Below are 17,085 nucleotides of genomic sequence, written 5' to 3'. Positions count from 1 at the left end.
TCACTCTAAGCATGGCGAGTCCGCTTTTAGCTATTATGCCAGCCGCAGCTGGAACCAGCTTCCAGATGAGATCAGATGTGCTCCTACTGTAGTCATTTTCAAATCCAGACTCAAAACACTTCTGTTTAGCTATACATTTACTGAATGAGCACTGTGCCACTGTTCGTCCGACTGTTTGTACTGTACTGAATTTTATTTTTCTAAACTGTTTTAATTATTCTTATTTCTTTTTATTATTTAAATGTTTTTCTATGTAAAGCACTTTGAATTGTCATTGTGTATGAAATGTGCTATATAAATAAACTTGCCTTGCCTTGCCTTGAAAACGGTTTTGTGTAAACAGACCCTAAGGCTGTGGCTGAAGCGGGTGTTCATCACTAATGCTCAATCATCTCTTAATTAATCACTAAATTATCTCATTAACTTTAACACTTTTAACACTCTTTCGATTGGGACAATATGTACTCTGAGCAGTGTTGATTTAACACTGGGGATTTTGCTGTGTGCCTGTAACGTTGTGGTAATCATGAAGACATTGATGAGCTTGTTCAGGTGTGTTTGATTAGGATTGGAGCTAAACTCCAGGAAAGTGGATCTCGTGGTCCAGAGTTGAGAACTCCTGCTCTAGACTATATAAACTCCCTGATATCATATATAAGCTCAGTTTCATCATCAATAATAACAGTTTCTCCACTCACCAACAGCAGCAAGAGTAAAATTGACTCTGTCATTTGTGTCTGTCGGCTTCACCAATGTAGAGATGAGTTTCCCGTTGGTTTTTAACACATGGTTTCCGTTGAAGGCTAGTTCAGCTGGGCTGACTGATGATGAAGACTCTGAAATCTCTCCTGAAGTGTTGAGGACCATATTCAAAATATTGGTCACAGTCTAATTTATTGATCAGAAAAAAATAATAATAATTACTGTAATGTAAATATTAAGAAAGCCAATTAATCACACCTGCAATGTCAATAATGTAACTGACAATTACATTTGATTTGATTATTTTATATATATAAAAAATATATATCTTGAAGACTTACAGTCACAGGAAGCTCTTGAGCTGTAATGTTCTCGATCTGCTCTAGAAGATTTTGAAGGGATTCAGTCTGACTCTGAAATCAAAATTGAGAAGACAGAATTTGACGATGGTTGAGTGATGACTTTAACCGGGTATACTGAGTGCCTCTGAAATAAGACAAAGACACTGTTTTTTAACGGATTTCTTTAACAAATGATTCAATGACATATATTTTTTTAAACATTTGTCGCCACCTACTGGTGGAAATGAAAATACTTTTCTAAAGGTGCTTTTCTGTATTTTGCTCATTATAGTGGACAGTGTTTGTATCCAAACCAGTGCTGGCCCTTTTGGGGGCCCAAAACAGAATTTGATTAGGGGGCCCCCTCCCACAATGTGGAGTCACCTGTGCTTGACGATTAATGACACAAATGTCACGCTATAATGTTACATTATAAATTAATACAATGAGGTTACACACACCGCGCCTCACACACACACACACACACCATATTCCAGCATCGCAATCTTGATATCGCAGCCTGTTCATTATAGCCGTAATAAATATATAATAATAAAATAGTCACCCTAACATATAAAACTTACACTGCTCTGTTTAAATAGTCAGTAGTACAATTCATACCATTCACAGTAAGCACCGCTCCACTGTGATGTTTCCAAGCACATTTTTGCGTGTGAAGAGGATGATTTTTTCCCGTCAATATTGGAACGTGAGTGAAGTACAAAGAAGCCTATAATAAATAATATTTTGCCATCCAAATACATCGCGAATGTTGAAACATTTTTATTCTAATGAGAGAGATACGTGAGCCCAACGCCGCTTACTTTTACTTTCGCTTTAAATTATTTTGTTTTGGCTTATTTAAAGTTACTTTTTTTATTCTTGTTCTGTTCTGAATATCATTAAATTTAAAGGATAAATCATTGATTTAAATGTCAATCATTGATCAAATAAAATTTTTGTGACATGGCTTAACATTACCGTGACTGTGCACGAATTGTCTGCACGCGAGATGTCTAGTTTATGCGCATGACTAAGCACTGGCAGACACAGCAGCAGTTGTAGACAGGTATATTGATCATGAAATCAGAATTTTACTTGTCTTGAATTATTCATTCATTCATTTATGTCACTTGTTTATGTTAATTAATTTGTAAAAAATCAAGCAGTCACTTAGTTTGCTTATGCCTCGGGCCGGCCCTGATCCAAACTAACAAACTTTTGTCACAGAAGTACTGTTATAAAAGTATATGTTTGTACAGGTTACGGACAGTTGCGTATTTCCAACATTTTATTATGTAAGCTTTATGTTACTCCTCAAATAACAAGAGAATTTGTTATGATCAATTTGTTTGTAAATCAACCCATGATTTGCTCACTCACCCTCAAGCCGTTCGAGATGCATATGTCAATCTTTTGTCAGACTAACACATTTTCAGTTATTTTAGAAAATGTCTTATACCCAGGGGGCAAAGGGGGTTTAGCAGACATGGGCTGCTGTAAAAGGTTGTCATATAAAAATTAAATCTATGATGTCTGAGGATCACAACCTGGGTGGACAACCCGGTCAACAAGCTGCTGGAAACTTGTAATTAGGGTCAAAACAATGCTACCTCAAATTCTGCTTTAACTCCCGGAATCACCCAAACATGCTAAAAAGGTTTAATTATATTCATGAATCATGAGCCATATCTCCCTGATACTTTATGCTAGAAACAAACTGAGCACACCTTTCAAAAGAGTGAAAGATAAGCTTTCATATGATGCCTGGATTGTACATGTAATTAGAATGTAAGAGTTAAAAATGCCTCTTAATTCATAGGTAGGCAAAAAAAAGAAAAAAAAATATATTGTCCACCCAGGTTGTGATCCTCAGACATCATGGATTTAATTTTTATATGACAACTTTTTACAACAGCCCATGTCTGTGTAAGAACTGATTTTCCTGCTAAAACAAAACTCGCCCTGCAATAATGCCATAAAATGCCCCCTGGACAGCAGATAGCAAAGACAGAGCACAGAACCTTGTCCTGCCCAAACTTATCTCCTTGTCCCTTTGTTTGACTTCAACTCATCCCCCCTCTCCCTCCTCTTCTCCCTCCTCAAGTCACTGAAAGTTAAATTAAGAATGTCTATATATCGCATATCTTGTGAATGTGTTGTTTTTTCCTTTTCATGTTTGGTATCATTTTAAGGGTCTCAGTGCGATTGGTAAAATGGTCTTAATTTCATTGCAGTCATTGGTTTAATGAGAAAGATTGAGAACTTAGGAGAATCCTGTATCTCCTCTCTGGCTGATATCTCTTTAAGATATCTCAAGAAACCAGGTGCTACCCCCCTGGGGTACATGGATTGGCCCAAACAACTCTAAACAACATTTGTATAACCCCTGTTGTTCTGGTCTGGTATTTAAGGTGAGGGGACAGAGCAATCTTTGGGACTCTTTTACCAGGATCATCCCCCACAGTAATGTTTCAGTGCTTTCTGGTTGGGAAGCCCTGGCACATTACTGTGTCTTTGTCAGGAGAACATTGCTTACTTTTAGAGTCATCTTTGAGTAAATGATGTCATGTATTTTCTGAATTGGCTTTTAATCATTTACTTCTGTAATTGGCATGATACATTTTTACCTGACAAATAAATGTTACATCTTGATTTATTCTGAAGTATTCTGAAATCATTATTTTTAATATATTAAGGAGGCTGGTGCTACCGCAAATCTTAGTTAAGGTAGGTCAAACTTAAGGCGCATGTATGAACGGAGCAGTAGGCACGTCATCTGAAGACCTTGTGATTTCTGTCTATCACTGGTTCAGCAAGTTGTATGGAAGTGGCTAAATAAAACTACACTCTCTAGTTCGAGTGAGCAGTAGGCAACCGACTTTAGGGGTATTAGCAAACTCTACATCCTCTGACTGAAATCAGAATTAACTGGTTTGTGTCCGTGAGAAACACGATTTGGCCGACGTGATCTCTAAGCGGCATTCGGGTCCATAATGAATTAATAACTGAAAGTATGGGATACTCAGAGTAATCAAAGATCTAAATTAATTCATAATCAATATTTATGATTATTTTCTAATCAGAAATACGATCTAAATTTGATTATCATTTGAAATTGGAGTCAGATTACGCATAGAGCTAAAGTAATACTAAAATAAGTTCCAATAAATTAAGTGAACTTCACTGGATCGCTGAAAAGACATACACGCTTTAAACCTTCGCCAGGCCGTTGGATTCCGTCGTTGGGCCAATGGATGGTCCTTACATCTGATTTCCTAAAAAACAGGTGTTTTGCCCCCTGGGTATTAGATCTTTCAATAGTTATAATGTGAAGTAATGGTGTCGTGACGTAGAACGAACGTAGAGTTTTGTTTTGCTCTGCTCCAGAGAATGTCTAATAGGAAGAGAATTGGCACTCTCCGGTAACTTCCGGTTTCTGCTCTCAGGCTGCGCTGTCACGTTCGTTCTACGTCACGACGCTTCCTACGCTACGTCCTACGTCATACATCAGCATCCATCTCCGTGAATGCGCATTGACCGCTACCAGAAGCCAGTTATTTTCATTTATAAAGTTTAAATATGTAAATTTTTACGACAAAACCGCACGGATTACCCTCAGAAGGCCTTCGTTTATCCCCCTGGAGCCGGATGGATTACTTTTGTGAAGGATGTATGCACATTTTGGGACTTGAATGAGGTGGACCACATAGGTTCACATTATAACCACTAAAAGATCTAAGACATTTTCTAAAATAACTGAAAATGTGTTCGTCTGAAAAAAGATTGACATATGCATCTCGAAAAGCTTGAGGGTGAGTAAATCATAGGTTAAATATCATTTTTGGGCGAACTATCCCTTTAATTAGCGAGTCCACAAACTAATTTTTTCAATTGGCTTTTGTATGCAGAGTGTTCACAGCTTATATGGACTGAATGCCCCCATAAACCATCAACAATTATTAGAAAAGCACATTCATATTTCAGATTACACACATATTTAAAATGCACATGTTATTGCACTGCTTCAGTTTGGACAATTATTGATAGGAGCCTCTACAACTTCAATTTCAGAAACTCAACTTACGTTGCGTCCTTCCAGCAGTGTTATATTTATACCTGCAATGACAGAAATCAGCATGAAGACAATAATATAATAAACTGCAAAACTTTTAAAAATTACTATTTTATTAAGCAGCAATTTCAGCAAGATTGTGGATTCAGCAAGATTTCAGTGGTGCGTACCTCCTTCTGCGTACCCCCTCTCTTCCACTTAGACTTCAGTCATACCTTTTCCATTAAGGGACAATATTTGCCCCCTAAATTTATTTCCCAGTGCTTTTTTTTTACCTTTATGAATAAGTTTATGAAATAAAAAAAATGTTTTCAATGAAAAATGTTCAATAGAGCAATATGCAATGACGGAAAAACGAAGTGATACTTTAACTTATATTAAACTAAAACCAGTAAGTCACTGTCTTCTCAATGAGCGAGTCATTGAGTCATTCTTACATTCAGTAACAAAGCAACTAGCTGTATTTATAAAGGAATCATTGAATGATTGACTCACAATTCTTTTCAAAGCTGCAGAATTGTTTATGAAACACCGTTGTGTGCTGTAGTTCTGCTTTTCTCTTTCGTTGGAACTATTATTTCATTGCAAAATAGAGTAAGTACTGACAGTACTGTGTTTAAAATACACGTTTTGTTTGTTGACCTGTTGTATGATAATCAATGTCACGTTTGCCATCGTGTGGATATTTGGGAACAATTGCATTCTTGCTCGTTAAATACATTAAATACAACAACTCGCATAATGTGTTTTTGTATCAAAGAAAGTTTGAGTCTTAAATCTCTCACTCTGTGTCTATATTTGTTCTTCATGTGAATACGTACTAAATCCCCAGTTTTGGTGCATTGTCGAGAACGGCAGTAATGCCGGCAGTAAAATCTGTCATATGCTCACTGCCTGTCACTTATCAATTATCAACAGATAAGTAGGAGTCAAAATGAAAGAAAGATTAAATTTGTGAAATATTGATCCAACACACAAAAAAAAGTACAATATTGGAAAATCAACCATGTGACCATGTGAGGAGATGACCAGAAGCTCGGTAAGCTCCGCCCCCTTTAGTTACGGTTGCTAACTCGGACAAACAAACGGAGTGGCTAACTGTCTTACAATGAGCTAACCATAGATATCTATAATAAAGGCTACACTCTCAGAAAATAAAGTACATAATTGTACCTTTAGGGGTACAATGGCTTGTCACTGGGCATAGGGTACATATTTGTACCCTTGTGATTTGTATCTTAAGAGACCAGTCTTGTACCTGTGGTGACAATTTTGTACCTTTATTTAACAGTACATAAATGGACCCTTCAAAAATGGTACAAAATTGGCTTTGACAGGGTACAATCGTTGACTATAATGATATGTATATATTACACACACGCTGAATTAAAATCAGAGTTTGTTAAATCCTTTTCATTTTCACATTTTCCAACATTTCATTTTAAAGTCAATGTCTAACTGTGACATATAAATTATTATCATCTGAGTAAGTGTCATTTGCCTGAAAGTCCATTTCATCTCCTTTCATCTCGACGACGGTTACTTCTATTCCTGCTTCTGATATTTTCTGAAGGACCTCCTCGGTTGAACCATGAGTAACCGTGCTATGACTTCTTCTCCACCGATGGCCAAAAGAAAGAAAGACCGCAAACTGGATGTTCTTTTAAACTGAGATTCAAGCAGCCAATCAGGGCTTGCTCCACATACACTCTCAGAAAATAAAGTACATAATTGTACCTTTAGGGGTACAATGGCTTGTCACTGGGGCTGTACCCTCAAGGGTACAATATTGTACCTTAACCTTTAAAAGAAACGGTACATATATGTAACTTTTAATGCTTTTTGACCCTCAAAAGGGTACATATATGTACCTTGAGGTCCAACAGCAAAAATGTCTCGGGTTACTAATGTAACCCTCGTTCCCTGAGTAGGGAACCTCGGCTTTGGAAGGGTCAAAGCAAGTCGTTCTCAGGGGCGTGAAAAGTGTGGCCGAGGGATGCAGCGTCTCGTTCCCTACTCAGGGAATGAGGGTTACATTAGTAACCCGAGATGTTCCATTTCGTAAAGGGAACTCCCGCTGCATCGATACTCGATACTTTGGGGAACGGATACCCACGCCGCCACACTGAGAGAAAAACGCCCTGGTATAAAGCATCTGGTACACTCACGGACGATAGAAAGAGTAGAGGGCAGATCCAAACTAGCTTGTCATAAGATTTGGTGTAGGAAGAGGAGGTCTGGAGCCGGAGGCTCGACTGACCTCCTGGATGGGAGCCCTAGACAGTAGAAAGCATTAGATAAGAGGTGAAGGCAAAAGCGCACCTTGTACTTCAAATATGAATGGTTTTTAGATAACCAGCTGTCTTTTTAATAAAAGGAAATAGCTCCTAACCCTTGACCTAACTAGATGGAATGACTCCTCTCAGCCTGAGGCCTATATAGGAACCTCCAAGGCTATGACCTTGATCATCCGACACATGCGATGGAGAATCATGATATTGCCTACAGGCACCTCAGTACCGGGGCAAAAATCATGTAGAGTGGCTCCCACGCTAGCAAGTAAGAGGGGGCAGCACCACCACTCTTCCAGGGAGTAAGACGAGCAGGAAGCAGACTCAATAGATTCTTCTATATATTCATATAAACTCATATATATATATATATATATATATATATATATATATATATATATATATATATTCATATATGTCATCCACAGGACATGATGGGTGCCAGGGATAACCCATCAGCCTGATGCCAATAGGCTGGATGAAAGGATTCATCCTCCAATCTACAGGAACATGGAGTTTGAGTGGGAATGTCCCTACATGCACACCCTTAGAGGCTTGCGGAGGGCACTAAGGCCGCCACAGAGGCCCTAAGCATGAACGGGAGATCCCGTTAGAGAGTAGGATGGAACACCAGTACTGAAGCCAGTGGGCAGTAATAACACTGGGTTCAATGCCCTCCCTAACTTAATTGTTTAATTCCTGGTAGAGTGGGGTTCTAGAATGGATGACCTGACCACCTCGGTGGAAAAGGCAACCTTGTTATGGGTGGGACCCCCTCAGGGGCCAGACCCAAAGTCTCCATAACTCTGGTCGTGGATGAAATAATGTACCACTGGCCTGGGACAGAAGATCTCTCCTAATAGGAATTTTCTATGGAGGACTCTTCCAAGAGACTAATAAAGTCTAAAAACCAAATTCGGGCCGGCCAGCACAGAGCTACAAGGAGTAATCTCACTCCGTACCTCCTGACCCTTTCTAGAACCCCAGGGAGCAGAGCGATAGGGGGAAAAGCGTACAGATGTGACTCGGCCACATCTGTACCATGGCATCCAAGCCTAAAGGAGCTGGATGTGAGAGAGAGTACCAGAGCAGGCAATGAGAGTTCTCATGAGAAGCGAACAGGTCAACCTCCGCCCGGCCAAACTCTCTCCATATAAGCTCAACCACTTAAGGGAGAAGCCGCCATTCCCCGGGCCTCAGCCCCTGCCTCGACAGGATGTCTGCTCCCATATTTTCAACCCCAGGAATATAAATAGATCTGACCGAGAGAAATTTATCCTGGGACCAAGAAGAATCTGATGCGCCAGTCTACAAAGAGGGCGAGATCTCAAATCTCCTTGGCTGTTGATATAAAAGACCACCGACATATTGTCTGTCCTAACAAGAACATGATGGCCTGTGAGGTCCACTAGGAAGTGCCTCAGGGCAAAAAACAATACAGCCAACATCTCCAAGCGATTAATATGCCATGTGAGATGATGGTTCTTCCAAGTACCTCGGGTGTAACGGCCCTCCATAACCGCACCCCAGTCCGTGAGGGACGCATCCGTAGTCAAAGTCTTTCTCTGACATGGTGCTCCCAAAACCGGGCCTTAACATAGGAACCATGGTTTCTTCCACATGACAAGAGAACGAAAGCATCTGCGCGTAACTCTGATCATGCGAAAAGGGTTTCCCAGAGGAGAAAATCCCTTGTTCCTGAGCCACCACTGCAAGGCCCTCATATGGAGCAGACCAAAGGGTGCTACCATGGAAGCTACAGCCATAAGACCCAAAACCCTTTGAAAGTGTTTGACAGTGATAGCCTGGTCTAACCTAATACTCTTCATTGTGTTTAAGATAGTATTAATACGAGCAGAAGACAATTGTGTCCGCATCGTAACTGAGTCCCACTCTACTCCTAGGAACGTAGTCCTCTGAAGAGGAGTTAAGGAACTTTTCTTCACATTGAGTCTCAATCCAAGCACCTCAGATGACGCAAAACAACATCTCGATGTTGAATTGCTAGTTCTTTCGACTGAGCCAAAACCCTGAGGTCAAACCCTGTTGATCCAGTACCCTGAGATCCAAACAAGGCCTAACTCCTCCCCCCTCATAGGAACTATGAAGTGCCGGCTGTAGAACCCGGGCTCCCGTAACCAAGGAAGAGCCCACTTTGAGGTTTCCTGTGATAAGAGGGACTAGACTTCCTGTTCCAAGAACCGACCCTGCTCGGGGCTGGCCAACATGGGAACCACCCCTAGTAGATAATATTTGTATATTAGCTCCACTGTAAGCAGTCCACTAGGCTATGTTCTGAAGACCCCTGGGGGTGTCTAAATTTGCCATTATAGGGACCAGTCCCTCGAGACTGGCCTCGGCTATAAATTCCCAAATGGCTTCGGTGACCTGAAGCAGCTAACTGGCAGGAACTAACCGAAATATGCTCTCTACAGACCTCCTGAGAGGCGGCGAACCCGACAGGGCCGCAACGTCCTCGGGCAGACACTGCGATTTGTGTTCGCTGGAAGCCGATGTGTCCCGAAGCGCCATCGGCGGGAGGCAGACATCGATTTCCTAAGGGCTGCATAATGGGGCGAGACTCTTGTACTCGCTCTCCTGGGGGAATGCTCATAAGGGTCCGCGTGTTACGACAAGACCTCTTAGTCGAAACCCTCTTAACCCGTGAGACAGTCCTCAGACCTGTCTTCGGTATGGAGGGCTTCGTGCGAGAATGTTTCCTCTGACCCCAAGCCTTATACGGAGGGGGGGCACGAGGGGCAACCTTCTCAAAGTATGAGGAGCTGGTGGCTGTCCCATGAGGCTGCCCTCTGGCAGCAACCCCATGAGACCTGGACTGACAACTGGGGATAGCTGATTGTCGCTCTGCCTCCTGAAGCAGAGCGACAATCAGCTGAACAAAAAGAAAAGTTGATTAGGTGGTGTTGGTTATATTTTAACATAATTATAATTTGATCTGAATCACTGAACTCATTTAGAGCCTAATCTCTGACTTAAATGTATATTGGTCATTACAACATCACAGTGATTCTACAGAATAAGATCCAGATTTTTCAATATAATTCAAATTATTTCTTAAAAGTTGTTCTGATAAAGAAAAAGAAAATATTTATTTAAGGCACACACAGACATCAATATTCAGTGTATGAATCTCAACAAAGGTGACAAAAAGAATATTCAATTAGGAAAACAAGACAATTCAGATCATAATTTATTCATACCGCAATGCATGATGGGAGCCATGGATGAGTTTTGATTGGTGGCACCCAGAATGCACTGCAACATGCTTTATTATTGTCACCATTGTTGAGAATCACAGGCTGATTCTTGGTGTCAGTGTGTCCAAATAATATATTTTTTCAAAGTCTTTGATCAGAACAACTTTCAAGAAATCTTTCTGATTACATTGAAAATGATTAACATGGCATAATATTAGAATCACAGGCAGCCATAATCATCAAGGTAAACTTAACTCTCTAAATAAGTTTTGTGATTCAGGTCAAATTATGATTATGTCAAAACATAACCAACACCACCTGATCAACGTTTCTCTTTGTTCATCTGAGAGTTGTATCCCAGATACAACAGCCAAACAAAATCTAAAGTTAGTAGTTTAAGGGTCAAGAGCCCAACTAAAGCCAACACTGATCACCATAATGGCAACTTAAAAAAGAGATTTTCTCCTTCAGTAATTCTGCTTGTTAACATCAGGTGTCTTCAATAATGGTCAATCATCACTCAAACAATCACTTAATTATCTCATTAACTTTAACACTCTTGAGTCTGGAGCCAAATAAACTCCCAGGAGAGTTCATTTAACACTGAGTTTTTACTGTGTGAGTTCATGGGTGGAATAAACATATGGCAGGACTTTTACTTTCTGACCCCTGGACTCTCCACCTCTGCATTTAACCAGTTTAATATGGAGAGGCACTCCCAGTCAACTATTTAATTTCACAGTGATGTCAGCATGAGCTCCCAGGATACTCGTGATGTGTTCACAATCTGAGTTCACAGTGAGCTAAAAGTGTAACCTCACAGCGCCCTCACTGTGTGCTCATGCTATAGTCACAATGTGAGGTCAAAGTGCACACAAAGACTAGACTGATTTGATTTCGCCCTGCAGCTCAGGCTGGAAACCTGTACATTATTTTATCCTGCTTCCGCTACAAATATGTGGGAACCAATCACAAATTGCCTTATCCACCTGGCGCGCTATTGGCGGGTTTAACACAATGACGATAGAGAAGCAAAGTACGTCACCCTGATTGTTGGTCTGATTGGTTGAAGGACTATCCAATTGCATTCAGAGTCATTTGAACTATACCCGTTGATCACGCCTCTTGTGCAGGAGAAAACACAGAGCAGACTCACCAGACTAATGTTCAGTCTTAACCCTCAGAGGTCGGAGATCACGCCGGCGTGATCTGCTCGCTTTTTTCCTTATGAGTTGAATTGAGACCCAAAATACTCTTTTGACTTTGATTTTACAAAACAAGTTTCATACATCAATCGATTCTGTTAAATGTGTATTATTTTTGTGTATACTCACAATAAAAACAAAGTGTTGTGCTTTTTGCCAAATAAAGAAAAATAAACGTGATGCGAGTTCTGCCTTCTCTCTGCCAGTGTCGTCCATTCTGAAACGCGTCCGAAAATGAACAATAACTCAGCGAATACTCAGTCAAACAGACATACAGTCACACAGGCATGAAGCTTGAATTCTCTTCTCTTAAATGAAGTAATTTATATAAAAAACAAATATTCTCATGTTGTGAAATCTGTATTAAAAGAGAGCGATTCCAGTCGACCTCATTAGAGCTAATTCAAATGTAATGTGACTCCGCCTACGGAGAGCGCGCACTACTCAAACGCAAATGAATGAGGCAATCCAAGCAAACCTGTGAACGCCCACATATCAGTTTATTCAGATCATTACTTTAACACCGTCTCAGCAGCGCTGTGAGCAATAACAATAATGAAAAAAGTACCTCAGAAGTGCGGGTATATCGAGGAGCGAGCTGAGGAATACTGTAAGTTTTTTTTTCTTCTCACGTGAATCGGGTTTCTGTTTTTGATGAATGAACGGCAGAGATGCGCGCTGTTTACCACAGCTCGCAAAAAGACAGTTGAAATTTAAATGGCGTGTGTGAATGAATGAGGATGTTTTAGCAAACTGTATTACTATACTGAGATGAGTAAAAATCGACTGAAATATGTTGAAATAAAATGTAGGCTATTTGTATAAGCAACGTATTAAACTGCAAATTAACATTTATATGCCCTAATATTTCATAAAAACAACGTTACAGTCAGGCGAAATATGAAAGACAACATTTTGTTGACTAGATTTACAGTTTTTACTGTAGAATATACTGAATATATATATATCAAATAAGCTTTTGTTTAGCAATTTATATATATATATATATATATATATATATATATATATATATATATATATATATATATATATATATAAATAAAGTCATCAACTAAGATGTTAGCTGTTCCAATTTTGGCTATATTCAAACTAATGAATACATAGATAGGCCTAAAATGTAGGCCTATAATCTTTTTTTTTTTTTACAAAGAAAGAGTACACTTGAAATATTGTTGAAATTTTAATTATTGTTGTAATTGTAACCTTTTTAATAAAATAGCAAAACATATTTACAAGATAGATGTAAGCAAAATCTTAAATGGTCAATATAAGTCTTCTTCTAATTTTTTGTCCTTGCATTGTGGCTCAGTCAGAGTCACACCTGAATGAATGGCTAATTATGCAGAGTCATTATGCATAATGGGTGGGACATTTTGTATTCCAAGGTGTAAACCACTCCTCGTTCACGCCCACTCGCATAATGGCTTTCCAAGCAAAACCTGTTTTACATCAATTTAAATCAATGTATTGTTTTATCTGAACGATAAAGCAAGACTATTTTCACATAATTTTGAAGCCAGAACTCGAAGGAAGAACATCCATTTCTCAAAAGTCTTATTCATGCATATTTATTATGAGTTTTGAGGTCTTCTTTCAGCACCTTTCACACAGCAAAAACTCCAGTGTTAAATTAACACTCCTGGGAGTGTATATGAGTCCACTCTCAAAAGTGTAAAGTGTTAAAATATGAGTGTTAAATGAACACTCAAGAGTGTTAAAGTTAATGAGGTAATCAAGTGATTAATTTAGTGATGATTGAGCATTATTGAAGACACCTGATGTTAACAAGCAGAATCACTGAAGGAGAAAATCTCAAATTGTAAGTTACCGTTATGGCGATCAGTGTTTGCTTTAGTTGGGCTCTAGACCATTATATATTTACTTTAGATTTTCTTTGTCTGCTGTTATTGATTTATAACAGTCAGATGAACAAAGAAAAATGTGATCGGATGGTGTTGGTTATGTTTTGACATAATCATGTTGTGATCCGTAAAACAAAACTTATTGAGATAGTTTGGTTTAACTTGTTAACCCTCTGGGGACCAAGGTGTTTTTGGGGCCCTTGAGAAGTTCTGACATGCCTTGACATTTGTGCTTTTTTCAGTTATTTATAAACATGTTAACGACAAAGGTGTAAATTCACTCTATATAGCACAAACAGGGCTACCATAATATGCAAGCAACTTGTATGTAGATGTTTGTATTTTTAAGAGAATAATGTTTATGCGTGGTTATTGGAAAAAATAAAAATGAAAGTTGCTGAATTAAGACCACAAAACACATATTAAATATGTGTCCACAAGACTTTTGACCAATGGATGTGGTCCCTTTGAGTTCTAGCTTCAAAATTATATGAAAATAGTCTTGCTTTATCGTTCACAAAAAAAAATACATTGATTTAAATGGTGTAAAACAGGTTTTGCTTGGAAAGCCAATATGCGAGGGGGAGGAGTAGTTCACACCCACTCTGCATAATGACTCTGCCTAATGAGCCTTCCTTTCAGGTGTGACACTGACTGAGCCACAATACAAGGACAAAGGATGTATTTAGAAAAAGACTTATATTGACCATTTAAGATTTTGCTTACATCTCTCTTGTAAATATGTTTTGCTATTTTATTAAAAATGTTACAATTACAACAATAATTACAATTTCAACAATATTTCAAGTGTACTCTTTCTTTGTAAAAAAGAAAAAGAAAAAAGATTATAGGCCTACATTTTATCATATGTATTCATTAGTTTGAATATAGCCGCATTGGAACATCTAACATCTTAGTCTATGACTTTATATATATATATATATATATATATATAAAACGTTAGATATGAGCAGAAATTGCTAAACAAAAGCTTATTTTATGTGGCAGTATATTTTACAGTAGCCTAAAAACTGTACCCAAATCTAGTCAGCAAGTGACTGACTGTAGCGTTGTTTTTATGAAATATTAGGGCATCCATCCATCTTCTACCGCTTATCCGGGGCCGGGTCGCGGGGGCAGCAGTCTAAGCAGGGATGCCCAGACTTCCCTCTCCCTAGACACTTCCTCCAGCTCTTCCGGGGGGACACCGAGGCGTTCCCAGGCCAGCCGGGAGACATAGTCTCTCCAGCGTGTCCTAGGTCTTCCCCGGGGTCTCCTTCCGGTGGGACATGCCCGGAACACCTTCCCGGGAAGGCGTCCAGGAGGCATCCGGAAAAGATGCCCGAGCCACCTCAACTGACCCCTCTCGATGTGGAGGAGCAGCGGCTCTACTCTGAGCTCCTCCCGAGTGACCGAGCTTCTCACCCTATCTCTAAGGGATCGCCCAGCCACCCTGCGGAGAAAGCTCATTTCGGCCGCTTGTATCCGGGATCTTGTCCTTTCGGTCATGACCCACAGCTCATGACCATAGGTGAGAGTAGGAACGTAGATTGACTGGTAAATCGAGAGCTTCGCCTTGCGGCTCAGCTCCTTCTTTACCACGACAGACCGGTACAGGGACCGCATTACTGCAGAAGCTGCACCGATCCGCCTGTCAATCTCCCGTTCCATCCTTCCCTCACTCGTGAACAAGACCCCAAGATACTTGAACTCCTCCACATGAGGCAGGAGCTCTCCACCAACCTGAAGCGAGCAAGCCACCCTTTTCCGACTGAGAACCATGGCCTCGGACTTGGAGGTGCTGATTTTCATCCCAGCCGCTTCACACTCGGCTGCAAACCGTCCCAGTGCATGCTGGAGGTCCTGGTCTGATGAGGCCAACACGACAACATCATCCGCAAAGAGCAGAGATGAAATCGTGTGGTCCCCAAACCCGACCCCCTCCAGCCCCTGGCTGCGCCTAGAAATTCTGTCCATAAAAATTATGAACAGAACCGGCGACAAAGGGCAGCCCTGCCGGAGTCCAACACGCACCGGGAACAAGTCTGACTTACTGCTGGCAATACGAACCAAGCTCCTGCTCCGGTCGTACAGGGACCGGATAGCCCTTAGCAAAGGGCCCCGGACCCCATACTCCCGGAGCACCCTCCACAGGCCGCCGCGAGGGACACAGTCGAATGCCTTCTCCAAATCCACAAAGCACATGTAGATTGGTTGGGCAAACTCCCATGAGCCCTCCAGCACCCTGTAGAGGGTATAGAGCTGGTCCAGTGTTCCACGACCGGGACGAAAACCACACTGTTCCTCCTGAATCCGAGGTTCTACTATCGGCCGGATTCTCCTCTCCAGTACCCTGGCATAGACTTTCCCAGGGAGGCTGAGAAGTGTGATCCCCCTATAGTTGGAGCACACCCTCCGATCCCCCTTCTTGAAAAGAGGGACCACCACCCCGGTCTGCCAGTCCAAAGGTACTGTCCCCAACCGCCACGCGATGCTGCAGAGGCGTGTCAGCCAAGACAGCCCCACAACATCCAGAGACTTGAGGTACTCAGGGCGGATCTCATCCACCCCCGGTGCCTTGCCACCGAGGAGTTTCTTGACTACCTCGGTGACTTCAGCTTGGGTGATGGATGAGTCCGCCTCCGAGCCCTCAGCCTCTGCTTCCTCAATGGAAGACGTGACGGCGGGATTGAGGAGATCCTCGAAGTATTCCTTCCACCGTCCGGTGATATCCCCAGTCGAGGTCAACAGCTGCCCACCTCCACTGTAAACAGCGTTGGTAGGGCACTGCTTCCCCCTCCTGAGGCGCCGGACGGTTTGCCAGAATCTCTTCGAGGCCGACCGATAGTCCTTCTCCATGGCCTCACCGAACTCCTCCCAGGCCCGAGTTTTTGCCTCCACAACCACCCGGGCTGCAGTCCGCTTGGCCCGTCGGTACCCATCAGCTGCCTCAGGAGTCCCACAAGCCAGCCAGGCCCGATAGGACTCCTTCTTCAGCTTGACGGCATCCCTTACTTCCGGTGTCCACCACCGGGTTCGGGGATTGCCGCCTCGACAGGCACCGGAGACCTTACGGCCACAGCTCCGAGTGGCCGCGTTGACAATGGAGGTGGAGAACATGGTCCACTCGGACTCAATATCTCCAGACTCCCTCGGGATCTGGTCGAAGCTCTGCCGGAGGTGGGAGTTGAAGATCTCTCTGACAGGAGATTCGGCCAAACGTTCCCAACAGACCCTCACAGTACGTTTGGGTCTGCCGAGTCTGTCCAGCTTCCTCCCCCGCCATCGGATCCAACTCACCACCAGGTGGTGATCAGTTGACAGCTCCGCCCCTCTCTTCGCCCGAGTGTCCAAGACATACGGCCGGAGG

The 17,085-nt window shown here is 41.6% G+C and overlaps 1 protein-coding gene across 1 annotated transcript in view; it reads right to left on the bottom strand.

Moving 5' to 3' along the window:
- LOC308687450 (uncharacterized protein) overlaps positions 1–17,085 on the bottom strand; it is a 77,706-nt gene that overhangs the window by 51,694 nt on the left and 8,927 nt on the right. The window contains exons 4-6 of the mRNA XM_081360013.1: positions 5,131–5,162; positions 1,044–1,115; positions 699–888 (exon numbers count right to left, since the gene is read on the bottom strand). Coding sequence (XP_081216139.1) covers positions 699–888; positions 1,044–1,115; positions 5,131–5,162 — 294 coding nt within the window. The remainder of the gene's footprint in view (positions 1–698; positions 889–1,043; positions 1,116–5,130; positions 5,163–17,085) is intronic.

Source organism: Scardinius erythrophthalmus (assembly GCF_964197995.2).
Source record: "Scardinius erythrophthalmus genome assembly, chromosome: 3".
NCBI classification, from domain to species: domain Eukaryota; kingdom Metazoa; phylum Chordata; class Actinopteri; order Cypriniformes; family Leuciscidae; genus Scardinius; species Scardinius erythrophthalmus.
This window is presented reverse-complemented; position numbering and strand designations above follow the sequence as displayed.